The sequence below is a fragment of the Macaca mulatta genome, chromosome 2 (genome assembly GCF_049350105.2).
Source record: "Macaca mulatta isolate MMU2019108-1 chromosome 2, T2T-MMU8v2.0, whole genome shotgun sequence".
Lineage (NCBI taxonomy): Eukaryota > Metazoa > Chordata > Mammalia > Primates > Cercopithecidae > Macaca > Macaca mulatta.
The window spans coordinates 112,680,436-112,693,798 of record NC_133407.1 but is presented as its reverse complement, the minus strand read 5'-3'; the positions used below and the strand labels follow the sequence as shown (position 1 = coordinate 112,693,798).

Sequence of the window (13,363 nt, the reverse complement as noted above, 5' to 3'; positions counted from 1 at the left end):
GGCCTTCCTTCTTGGCCCTGTCATCAGAGTGATCTTTGTAGAATGTAGGTATCATCATGCACCCTCTGAAACCTTCATTGAAACTTTTTTTTTTTTTTTTTTTTTTTTTTTTAGACAGAGACTAGCTCTGTCACCTAGACTGGAGCGCAGTGACACGATCTTGGTTCACTGCAACCTCCACCTCCCAGGTTTGAGCAATTCTCCTGCCTCAACTCCCGAGTAGCTGGGATTACACACGTGTGCCACCACACCCGGCTAATTTTTGTATTTTTAGTAGAGATGGGGTTTCACCACGTTGGCCAGGCTGGTCTTGAACTCCTGACCTCAGGTGATCTGCCCGCCTCAGCCTCCCAAAGTGCTGGGATTACAGGCATGAGCCACTGTGCCCAGCCCATTGAAACTTTCAATGACACCCCACTGGCCACTGAACAAAATCTAAATCTTTAAATTGGCTAACAAGATCTGGGCTCACTTCCCTTTACCCATTTGTCCTCCTCCACATCACTGGACTCTGTTTTCTCTCTCACCATTGGTCTTTGTGCAAAGTCTTCCCTTAGCTTCAAGTACCCTGCTTCTGTCCCTGTCATCCCCCCAACCCACCAATCGCCACCTTAGTCCAGCTAATTCCTGTTCTTCCATCTACTTTCAGCAGTAACCTCCTCAGAAAATACCATTTCCATTCGGCTAGGGTGTTGCTTCTCTCTGCTGGTAGCACCGTGTATGTGCCCTACCATCATTTATTGTCCTCCATTTATTTATCCCATACTTACACTTGGACCCAAATAGACTTGGGGACCTAGGTGCTAACTACATCAGGACTGATACTGATTTCCCTCTTTTACACAGTGAGATTCTGCGCACACACACACACACATTTAATGACACAATGTGTTGCAATTTATTGCCGCCATCTTGCTAGACTACAGGTCATATGAAGATGCTTTTATATTTATTCAATGAATGTTTAATGAGCATATACTATGTGCCAGGCACTATGGATATAATAGTTATCAAAACAAAGCTAGCCGGGCGTGGTGGCTCACGCCTGTAATCCCAGCACTTCAGGAGGCCCACACGGGCAGATCACCTTAGGTCAGGAGTTCGAAGCCAGCCTAGCCAACATGGTGAAATCCTGTCTCTACTAAAAATAGAAAAATGAGCCAGGCATGACGGCAGGTGCCTGTAGTCCCAGCTACTCAGTTGGCTGAGGCACGAGAATTGCTTGAACCTGGGAGGTAGAGGTTGCAGTGAGTTGAGATCCCGCCATTGCACTCCAGCCTGGGTGACAGAGCGAGACTTCGTCTAAAAAAAAAAAAAAAAGACAAAGCCCTCTTGAAATTGCAATCTTAGGGAAAACAGGTAGTTAATGACTAATTATACAAATAACTATAAATGTAATAACTGCTCTAAAGGAAAAGTATATTGTGCTTGAGACCATGTAACATGTAGACTTAGTCACTCTCAGGGGTAAGATTTCCCTAAGAAACTGTTATTTAGCTGAATTATCATAAAACTGTAAGGGAAAGAATATTACCAGCAGAAGAAAGAGCATGTTCCAAACAGAGGAATTGAGATCAGCATGGCTGAAACATGGTGAGCAAGGGGTCCAGAGCAGGCCACAGCTGAGGGGAGGCAGGTCACAGCTACACAGAGGGGTGCATGGGCCATGGCAAGATTGGTGGGCTTCATTCTTTTTTCTTTTTTTTTTTTAATTTGAGACAGAATCTCATTGTCACCTAGCTGGAGTGCAGTGGCATGATCTCAGCTCACTGCAACCTCTGCCCCCTGGGTTCAAGCAGTTCTCCAGCCTCAGCCTCCGGAGTAGCTAGGATTACAGGCATGCACTACCATGCCCAACTATTAATTGTATTTTAATAGAGACGAGGTTTTGCCGTGTTGACCAGGCTGGTCTCAAACTCCTGACCTCAGGTGATCCACCTGCTTCAGCCTCCCAAAGTGCTGGGATTACAGGCATGAGCCACCACACCTGGCAGAGATATACACCTTTATCTGAAAGTTTATTGTCAGACACTGTGCTAGGAGCATAGGAAACAATTTTGAACAAAACTGTCTACCTACATGAATTTTTTGTTTGTTTGTTTTTTGAGACTGAGTCTCGTTCTGTTGTGAGGCTGGAGTGCAGTAGCGGAATCTCGGCTCACTGCAACCTCTGCCTCCGGGTTCAAGCGATTCTCCTGCCTCAGCCTCCCAAGTAGCTGGGACTTTAGGTGCGTGCCACCACGTCTAGCTAATTTTTGTATTTTTAGTAGAGCCGGGATTCACCATGTTGGCCAGGATGATCTCAATCTCTTGACCCCACGATCCACCGGCTTCGGCCTCCCAAAGTGCTGAGATTACAGATGTGAACCACCACACCCAGCCGAATAATTCTACAGTCTAGAAGAGGGAAAAAATAATAAACAGGCTGGCCAGGCGCGGTGGCTCAAGCCTGTAATCCCAGCACTTTGGGAGGCCGAGACAGGCGGATCACTAGGTCAGGAGATCGAGACCATCCTAGCTAACACGGTGAAACCCTGTCTCTACTAAAAAAATACAAAACACTAGCCGGGCGTGGTGGCGGGCACCTGTAGTCTCAGCTACTCGGGAGGCTGAGACGGGAGAATGGCGTAAACCTGGAAGGCAGAGCTTGCAGTGAGCTGAGATCCAGCCACTGCGCTCCAGCCTGGGCGACAGAGCGAGACTCCGTCTCAAAAAAAAAAAAAATAATAATAATAATAAACAGGCTGGGCACAGTGACTCACACCTATAATCCCAGCACTTTGGGAAGCCACTGAGGTGGGAGGATTGCTTGGGCCCAGGAGTTCTAGACCAGCCTGGGCAACATAGTGAGATCCTGTCTCTATAAAATGAAAAATAAAAATTAGCTAGATGGGGTGGTATGTGTCTATGGTCCTAGCTACTCAGGAGGCTGAGGCGGGAGAATTGCTTGATCCCAGGAGGTCAAGGCTACAGTCAGCTGTGATTGTGCCACTGCACTCCAGCTTTGACGACAAAGTGAGACCCTATCTCAAAAATAAAAAAAAGAAAGAAGAAAGCAGTAAGAAATGGTACATTTATGTTATGTGTATTTTACCACAATTTTTTTTTATACTTTATGTTCTAGGGTACATGTGCACAACGTGCAGATTTGTTACACATGTATACATGTGCCATGTTGGTGTGCTGCACCCATTAACTCCTCATTTACATTAGGTATATCTCCTAATGCTATACCTCCCTCCTCCCCCCACCCCACAACAGGCCTCGGTGTGTGATGTTCCCCTTTCTGTGTTCAAGTGTTCTCACTGTTCAATTACCACAATTTTTAAAAAGTGGGTCCAGGGTTGCACCACCCCACTGGCAATGCTGGCTGCCTTCTGGAAACTGCATATGCCTCATTCCCTCAGTGTGTAAATTAACAAACACTAATGGATAACAACAGAAAATGGCATGAAAACAGTAGGAATCAGCAATTTTGCACAGGAAGTTTTGGGAAATGTTTACTGTAGTCTCCCTACAGTTGGGAAAAAATTGAACAAACAAGATGAATTTGGTGGCAGGGTGTGGTGACTCATGCCTGTAATCTCAGCACTTTGGGAGGCCATGGAGGGTAGACCACCTGAAGTCAGGAGTTCAAGACCAGCCTGACCAACATGGAGAAACCCCGCCTCTACTAAAAATATAAAGTTAGCCAGGTGGCACATGCCTGTAATCCCAGCTACTCGGGAGCCTGAGGCAGGAGAATCTCTTGAACCTGGGAGGCAGAGGTTCCAGTGAGCTGAGATTACGTCATCACACTCCAGCCTGGGCAACAAGAGTGAAACTCTGTCCCAAAAAAAAAAAAAAAAAAAAAAAAAGATGAATTTGGTGCTTTGAAAAGTGTGAAAGCTGCTAAAGAACTCTATTCTCAAATAGCAGAAGTAACCAAAATTAATGAAGCTCTTGTAGAACATACTGGACTTGTAAACAAATCTTCTTATGAAGATGGTTGGCTGATCAAGGTGACACTAAGTAACCCTTCAGAACCACATGAACTAATGAGTGAAGAAGTATATAAAAACTAAGTAGGACGGGCATGGTGGCTCATGCCTGTAATCCCAGCACTTTGGGTGGCCGAGGCGGGCAGATCAGCTGAGATCGGGAGTTCGAGAACAGCCTGACCAACATGGAGAAACCCCATCTCTACTAAAAATATAAAAATTAGCCGTGCGTGGTGTCGCACGCCTGTAGTCCCAGCTACTCAGGAGGCTGAGGCAGGAGAATCGTTTGAACCCGGGAGGCAGAGGTTGCAGTGAGCTGAGATCACGCCATTGCACTCCAGCCTGGGCAACAAAAGCAAAACTCCATCTCAAAAAAAAAAAAAAAAACTAAGGCCAAGTGCAGTGGTTTATGCCAGTAATCCCAGCACCTTGGGAGGCCAAAGCTGGCGGATCACAAAGTCTGGAGATTGAGACCTTCCTGGCCAACATGGTGAACCCTGTCTCTACTAAAAATACAAAAATTAGCTGGGCATGGTGACACACGCCTGTAGTCCCAGCTACTCGGGAGACTGAGGCAGGAGAAACACTTGAACCTGGGACGCAGAGGTTGCAGTGAGCCGAGATTGCGCCACTACACTCCAGCCTGGTGACAGAGAGAGACTCCATCTCAAAACAAAAACAAAAACAAAATTAGCCAGGCATGGTGGCATGTGCCTGTAGTCCCAGCTACTCGGGAGGCTGAAACAGGAGAACCACTTGAACCTGGGAAGGGCAGGTTGCAGTGAGCTGAGATCGCGCCACTACACTCCAGCCTGGGTGACAGAGCAAGAGACTGTCTCAAAACCAACCAACCAACCAACAAACAAAAACTAAGTAAAATATATTGAGAAGTGAAAATGGAACCCCTAAACTAACATGAAACAATTTAATCCAGCATAGTTATTTTCATTTTATTTTTTTAGTTTTTTGAGATAGAGTCTCGCTCTGTCACCCAGGCTGGAGTGCAGTGGCGCAATCTGGGCTCACTGCAACCTCCACCTCCAGGGTTCAAGTGATTCTCCTGCCTCAGCCTCCTGAGTAGCTGGGATTACAGGCACATGCCACCACGCCCGGCTAATTTCTGTATTTGCAGTAGAGACAGGGTTTCACCACGTTGGTCAGGCTGGTCTCATACTCCTGACCTTGTGATCTGCCCACCTCGGCCTCCCAAAGTGCTGGGATTATGGGCGTGAGCCACCGTGTCTGGCCCAAATACTTTTATAGAAAGCAAATTTTCCCATATTTCTCACCACAGGTGCAAGTTCAATTCCATGTGTCAATCAATTAGAAAGAGGCTATTTACTTAGGTATTGCTGCTCCTAAACTCAATTAGTCAAATATTCTTCAGACATCCATGTAGATATTTATAGTAGAGAGCAAATGTAATTATCCTTCCATAGAGAAGTTCCTAAATAGTAATGTTTCTTAGCAACAGTAGACATTACCGACCCTCACAAAAGCAGAGCATGAGAAAGGCAAGCAAAGTGTTTGATTCTGGATTAAGTGCTCAGAAAACATCCATCTGAGGTCCCATAAGTTCACTTCTTGTCCCCAGGGCAACGTATGTTTGGTGTCTTCTCTTTTATAAGAGCTTTTGTATCAGACTCATTACTTCCAAAGTCTATCCATATTTTTTCTTTTAAAAAATTTAGTTATGAAAATAACTGAAAACCATAAAAGTATAAAAAGGCATACAATGAAAAAATGACTGAATCTCTTCTCTGTAGACCTTGGTCTCACTTCCTGGATTTAACATTATCACTGGTTGCTGGAATTTTACATTAATACGTGTGCGTATCTATATATACATTATAGGTCCTGTGTTTGTATGTGTATGTGTGTCTAGAAGAGTATTCTTCTTTGCTTTGACTATAAACATTAGATATTTTTAGCTTTTATGTAAAAATGCTATTTAAAATCCATTTCCATATTCTGGACAATATCTGTTTTCCTGTTAAGATGATTTTTAAACAATTTGTTTTTATTTAGCAATTTGACAAGGCCTCAATTGAGATGAGATCAGATTGTGATGCAACTTAGAAATGAATGCTTTTCCCCAGATGGCCAGTGATTTTCCTTTTACTCTGTAGTTTTATTCTCCCTCAGGTGCTGATGAGAGCCTAAGGAAAGATCTGGCAGCCTCCTTGTATAAGATGAGACCTCCTCCAACTTTTTTAGGAATACTCTTCCCAGTTTTCACTGGCTGGTCACACTTACTGACAAGATGTATCCTGGAGCACGTGAAGAGCACCTTTTTGTTGTTTTAATTTAACAATGAACAGATATTTCCATTCTACCATTTTCATATAGATGGATCTCACTCTTCTTACCAATTATATCTATTTTGCTTAGAAAGGCTTCTCACATTCTAAAATTATAAAAATGTTGTCCATTTGGTTGGCCGGGTGTGGTGGTTCATGCCTATAATCCCAGCACTTTGGGAGGCTGAGGCGGACAGATCACAAGGTCAAGAGTTGGAGACCAGCCTGGCCAACATGGTGAAACCGTCTCTACTAAAAATGTAAAAATTAGCAGAGCGTGATAGTGCATGCCTGTAGTCCAGGCTACTTGGGAGGCTGAGGAAGGAGAATCGCTTGAACCCGGGAGGCAGAGGTTGCAGTGAGCCGAGATCATGCCACTGCATTCCGGCCTAGTGACAGAGCGTGACTCCGTGTCAAAAAAAAAAAAAGTTGTCCATGTTTTCTTCTAGTTCTTTTTATAATTTAGTCACCAGACTTAACATATGAGGTAAAGTAGTATACAAGAATTACCAAAGGGTAATTCACTTTATTACTCTGGTCCTTAGTGTCCTCAGTTGAAGAACAGGAAGAGTTAGATTAGATGGTCACAGTGACCCTTCTGGCTGGGCAGGCTGACTGGGAAAATATTTAATGACCTCATCTGTGAAGGCACCAATTACATAACAATGCAAGACAGCACTTTCACACAGTATCTTTACTTCCCTATTCCCTGATGAGCGCGGTGAGTAGAGACTGAAAGCTTGCAGAATGCACTGAGGTGGAGTTCAATGCTCTAGGATAGCTGGACTGGACCTGGCCATATGCTATAGGATTTGTCTGGTTCCTCTCTCAATGATTTTCTACTCCTCATCATTTCCTACCAAGAAAGAGAATTATTCTGCATAGGCTACTTGTGCCCGTTTTCAAGAATGACCTGTCCTTCTAATTGATATGATGCTACTGTGTTTGTTACTGAGTCTTTTTTTTTTTCTTTTTCTTTTTTGAGACAGAGTTTCATTCTTGTTGCCCAGGCTGGAGTGCCTGCCTCCCGGGTTCAAGTGATTCTCCTACCTCCCAAGTAGCTGGGATTATAGGCCTGCACCACCACGCCTGGCTAATTTTGTATTTTTTTTTAGTAGAGATGTGTTTTCACCATGTTGGTCAGGCTGATCTCAAACTCCTGACCTCAAGTGATCCACTCGCCTAGGCCTCCCAAAGTGCTGGGATTACAGGCATGAGTCACTGCGCCTGGGCTTTTCTTGTTTGTTTGTTTGAGAGAGAGTCTGGTTCTATCGCCCAGGCTGGAGTGCAGTGGCGTGAACTCGGCTCACTGCAACCTCCCTCTCCTGGGTTCACCTCATTCTCCTGCCTCAGCCTCCCGAGTAGCTGGGACTACAGGGGCTCACCACCATGCCCGGCTAATTTTTCGTATTTTTAGTAGAGACGGGATTTCACCGTGTTAGCCAAGATAGTCTTGATCTCCTGACCTCATGATCTGCCCACCTCGGCCTCCCAAAGTGCTGGAATTACAGGCGTGAGCCACCATGCCCGGCCTTTTTTTTTTTTTTTTTTTTTTTTCCCAGATGGAGTCTCACTCTAGCATCCAGGCTGGAGTGCAGGGCACCATCTCGGCTCACTACAACCTCCACCTCCCGGGTTCAAGCAATTCTCCTGTCTCAGCCTCCCAAGTAGCTGGAATTACAGGCGCCAGCCATCATGCATGGCTAATTTATGTATTTTTAGTAGAGACGGGTTTTCACCATGTTGGACAGACTGGTCTCGAACTCTTCACCTCGAGTGATTCACCTGCCTTGGCCTCCCAAAGTGCTGGGATTACAGACATGAACCACCACGTCCACCCTTGAGTCTTTCTTTTTTCTTTTTTTTTCATTTTATTTATTTAGTTTTAGTTTTAGTGTTTAGAGACAGGGTCTCGCTCTAGCTTCCAGGCTGGAGTGCAGTGGCACCATCTTGGCTCACTGCAGCTTTGACCTCCCAGGCTCAAGCTATCCTCCCACCTCCCCCTCCCTAGTACCTGGGACTATAGGCATATGCCCAGCCCTGCTGGTTTTGTTTATTTTTTGTAGATACAAAGTCTCCCTATGTTTCCCAGGCTGGTCTCAAACTCCTGGACTCAAGCAAATATACCCACCTTGGCCTCCCAAAGTGCTGGAATTAGGCTGGGCGTGGTGGCTCACACCTATAATCCCAGCACTTTGGGAGGCCGAAGCGGGCTGATCACCTGAGGTCAAGAGTTCAAGGCCAGCATGGCCAACATGGTGAAACCTTGTCTCTACTAAAAATACAAAAAAAAAAAAAAATAGCCAGGTGTGGTGGTGTGCACCTGCATGAGACTCGTGCAGGAGACTCCCTTGAACCAGGAGGAAGAGGTTGCAGTGAACTGAGATCATGCTACTGCACTCCAGCGTGGGTGACAGAGCAAGACTCCATCTCAGAAAAACTAAAACAAAAACACAAAGTGCTGGGATTATAGGCGGGAGCCACCACGCAGGGCCTCTCTTCTGAGTCTTACCCTTTGAAAATTAAGGAACCAGCCAGGCACGGGTAGCTCACGCTTATAATCCCAGCACTTTGGGAGGCCAGGCCGGGGGGGGGGGTGGATCACCTGAGGTTAGGAGTTCGAGATCAGCCTGGCCAACATGGTGAAACCCCATCTCTATTAAAAATACAAAAATTAGCCAGGCATGGTGGCAGGCGCCTGTAATCCCAGCTACTCGGGAGGCTGAGGCAGGAGAATCTCTTGAACCCGGGAAGCAGAGGTTGCAGTGAGCCGAGATTGTGCCATCGCACTCCAGCCTGGGGGACAGGAGCGAGAGTTCGTTCATCTCAAAAAAAAAAGAAAAGAAAAGAAAAAGAAAATTAAGGAACCACTGGAGCAAAGGATCAGGATCCCTTTGCCTACTCTAAGCCAGATCCAGTTTTAGTTCTGTCTCTGCCTTGATCTTGTGTTGGGCCACAGGCATTTCCTTTCCCTTTTCTGGGATTTAAATGCCATACTTTTGCTGCAATCCTCGTTTTCTGTACTTCATCCAGTTTTTTTATTATTATTATTATTTGATATGGGGAGTTTCACTCTGTTGCTCAGGCTGGAGTACAGTGGCACGATCTCAGCTCACTTCCACCTCTGCCTCCCGGGTTCAAGCGATTCTCCTGCTTCAATCTCTCAAGTAACTGCAATTACAGGTGTCTGCCACCACGCCCAGCTAATTTTTTTTGTATTTTTAATAGAGACAGGGTTTCGCCATTTTGGCCAGGCTGGTCTCGAACTCCTGACCTCAGGTGATCCTCCTGCCTTGGCCTCCCAAAGTGCTGGGATTATAGGCATGAGCCACCGCGCCTGGCCCACCCAGTTTTAAATGTAAGACAAAAACAGAGTACTTTCCTTGGGTACTTATAAATGAGTTACTCTATCATGTTATACAAAGGAAGCATCCCTGATTTGCTTCTGCTCTCTGTCTTGCTACTTCTTGTGGGGATAACAGTCTTAAGGCTTCCAGAATAAGTTTCTTTGTTGTTGTTTTTTTTTTTGACGGAGTCTCGCTCTGTCGTCAAGGTTGGAGTAAAGTGGCACCATCTCGGCTAACTGCCACCTCCGCCTCCTGGGTTCAAGCAATCCTTCTGCCTCAGCCTCCCGAGTAGCTGGGACTACAGGCCCTGCCACCACATCCGGCTAATTTTTGTATTTTTAGTAGAGATGGAGTTTCACCATATTGGCCAGGCCAGACTTGAACTCCTGACCTTGTGAGCTGCCCGCCTTGGCCTCCCAAAGTGCTAGGATTACAGGTGTGAGCCACTGTGCCCGGCCCCAGAACAAGTTTCTAAACAGATGCATAGTTGCCCTGTGTGTGGGATGCCCAGGTTGAAATCCAGCAGACAGTACAGTGCTTCTATGCAGACAGTTGCAGATTAATTTTTAGGCCACACGAAGACATTAATTTTCGTAAATTATGAGCAGTCCACCCCATGGCATTTGATTTCAACTTGTTTATAAAATAAACACACAGACAAATGCAAACAAGTGCAGATGCACAGTCATCAGCTCATCATTTTGCTAGGAAACAGGTGGTTCTAGAGAGGTATTCACCTAAGGAGAACTGTATATTCACTGTCTTCTCTTTATAGGGCAAGGGCCATGTTTTCATCTAAATGTAAACCACTAATTGGTGGAGCATAGGATTTTATAAACCACAAACTATAAGTAAAATTGAGAATGGGGCCGGGCGTGGTGGCTCACACCTGTAATCCCACCACTTCGGGAAGCTGAGGCAGGCAGATCACGAGGTCAGGAGATGGAGACCATCCTGGCTAACACAGTGAAACCCCATCTCTACTAAAAAATTTTAAAAATTAGCTGGGCATGGTGGCAGGCGCCTGTAGTCCCAGCTACTCGGGAGGCTGAGGCAGGAGAATGGCGTGAACCCAGGAGGAGGAGCTTGCAGTGAGCCGAGATTGCGCCACTGCACTCCAGCCTGGGCTCCGTCTCAAAAAAAAAAAAAAAAAAAAAGAGAATGATGCTGTGATTCACAATACAGCTCTCACTGAAACCAAGGCAGCAAGAAGAGCAGTAGGTACTACAGTATTTCTGACTCCTTAGGGGGCAGTCAGTGTCTATAGACAGCACAGGCAGCAATTCCTTTGGGACTCAAGGATGTTGCTGACTCACTTCAGGCAGTGAGATGAGAAACCCAGCAGAGCTACCTGCCCTGAGGCAGCATGGTTACCAGGTGGGGGATTAGCGCTTCACAAAAGGCATCATGGGACCAGAACATTGTCACATAGAGGTGGGCCCCACTACCCGGCTTAGTGTGCTCCCCATCTCTTCAGGACGAACCCTATGTACCCATCCTCTCATCTGAAACCCTGTGAGGAACCTCACCACTAGAAACCAGGCTAGGGTCAGAAAGTTCATGTTCATCATTTACCAGTGCCCTCTGCTGATACCTCAAACACGAGGCACTCACATGTCTTGGCCACAGTCTCCAAAGAATCCAAAATAGATTGGCTTCTTAAACTGAGATGTTCCTCAGACTTCTCCACAGACGTCTGCAACTAAGAAACCCAAAATTATGAAATAATTCACAGGCTGTTGCCTTATTTTACTATCTTAGAGAATTGTCATTTCATGATAAATAGGGGTAGTTAAAATATTGCTATTCTACATTAACTAAAGTCAATACAATATAAATATTAAACTTCTTAAAATATAAGATGTTCTAACTCCTTGAAAAGTAGCTGTACTTACCCTGTGAATGCTTTCTCTAACATTAGAAACAAAGTTGTATAGAGTCTCACTAGAATAGGAGGGAAAAAAGAAAACAAATCTTTGTGAAATATTGAAGTGATAAGTAACATAAATGATTCCACAAACATGGCAGATCTCTACCTAGCATAGCATCAAAACATTGCTTGATTAGATTTGAAGACTTGACCCTGAGAAACCTTAGTATCCAGCAGGGATATAAAAAAAGAGAGTCTCAGCACCTTGGGAGGCCAAGGCGGGTGGATAACGAGGTCAGGAGTTCAAGACCAGCTTGACCAAGATAGTGAAACCCCGTCTCTACTAAAAATAGAAAAATTAGCCAGGTGTGGTGGCAAGCACCTGTAATTCCAGCTACTCGGAAGGCTAAGACAGGAGAATTGCTTGAACCTGGGAGGCGGAGGTTGCAGTGAGCCAAGATCATGCCACTGCACTCCAGCCTGAGAGAGAGAGCGAGACTCCACCTCAAAATAAAATAAAATAAAATAATAAAATAAAATAAATAAAATAAAATAAAATAGTAAAGTAAAAAGAGGGCCGGGCGCAGTGACTCACGGCTGTAATCCCAGCACTTTGGGAGGCCGAGGCAGGTGGATCACGAGGTCAGGAGATCGAGACCATCCTGGCTAACACAGTGAAACCCCGTCTCTACTAAAAAATACAAAAAAAATTAGCCAGGAGTGATGGCGGGTGCTTGAAGTCCCAGTTACTTAGGAGGCTGAGGCAGGAGAATGGCGTGAACCCGGGAGGCGGAGCTTGCAGTGAGCCGAGATCATGCTACTGCACTTCAGCCTGGGTGACAGAGCGAGACTCCATCTCAAAAAAAAAAAAAAAGGAACACAGACTTCCTATGACCACTGCTAAGGCAAATCACATTTTTCTTTTTAAAGTCCATATTCATATACATATTTATATGTAAATTTTTTTTTTTTTTGAGACGGAGTCTGGCTCTGTCGCCCGGGCTGGAGTGCAGTGGCCAGATCTCAGCTCACTGCAAGCTCCGCCCCCCGGGTTTACGCCATTCTCCTGCCTCAGCCTCCCGAGTAGCTGGGACTACAGGCGCCCGCCGCCTCGCCCGGCTAGTTTTTTGTATTTTTTAGTAGAGACGGGGTTTCACCGCGTTCGCCAGGATGGTCTCGATCTCCTGACCTAGTGATCCGCCCATCTCGGCCTCCCAAAGTGCTGGGATTACAGGCTTGAGCCACCGCGCCCGGCCTATATGTAAATATTAATATGAAAATATTAATTTCTAATGAAAAAGAAGCTATCACAGTTATTCCTCAACTATACATCCTACTCTTTCTTTTTTTTTGAGACTGAGTCTCGCTCTGTTGCCCAGGCTGGAGTGCAGTGGTGCCATCTCAGCTCACTGCAAGCTCCGCCTCCTGGGTTCATGCCATTCTCCTGCCTCAGCCTCCCGAGTAGCTGGGACTACAGGCGCCCGCCACCATGCCTGGCTAATTTTTTGAATTTTTAGTAGAGACGGGGTTTTACTGTATTAGTAAGGATGATCTCGATCTCCTGACCTTGTGATCTGCCAGCCTCGGCCTCCCAAAGTGCTGGGATTACAGCCGTGAGCCACCACGCCTGGCCACATCCAACTCTTTTTTTTTTTTTTTTTTTTTTTGAGACGGAGTCTCCCTCTGTCGCCCAGGCTGGAGTGCAGTGGCCGGATCTCAGCTCACTGCAAGCTCCGCCTCCCGGGTTTACGCCATTCTCCTGCCTCAGCCTCCCGAGTAGCTGGGACTACAGGCGCCCGCCACCTCGCCCGGCTAGTTTTTTTGTATTTTTAGTAGAGACGGGGTTTCACCATGTTAGCCAGGATG

The 13,363-nt window shown here is 45.9% G+C and overlaps 1 protein-coding gene across 10 annotated transcripts in view; it reads right to left on the bottom strand.

The window, feature by feature from the left end:
- The window catches only part of IHO1 (interactor of HORMAD1 1), an 83,949-nt gene that overhangs the window by 22,453 nt on the left and 48,133 nt on the right, over positions 1-13,363 (bottom strand). For 5 of the 10 annotated variants that reach the window (XR_013413915.1, XM_077992745.1, XM_002802780.4 and 2 more), the window contains 2 exons: positions 11,523-11,571; positions 11,242-11,329 (listed from right to left, as the gene is read on the bottom strand). Coding sequence is in view for 9 of the 10 variants with exons in the window: in XM_077992745.1 (XP_077848871.1) it covers positions 11,242-11,329; positions 11,523-11,571 (137 nt within the window). In the remaining variant the exon portion in view is untranslated. Of the gene's footprint in view, positions 1-11,202; positions 11,330-11,522; positions 11,572-13,363 lie in introns of all 10 variants that reach the window. The other 5 variants (XM_077992750.1, XM_015130915.3, XM_077992746.1 and 2 more) reach the window with 3 other exon arrangements.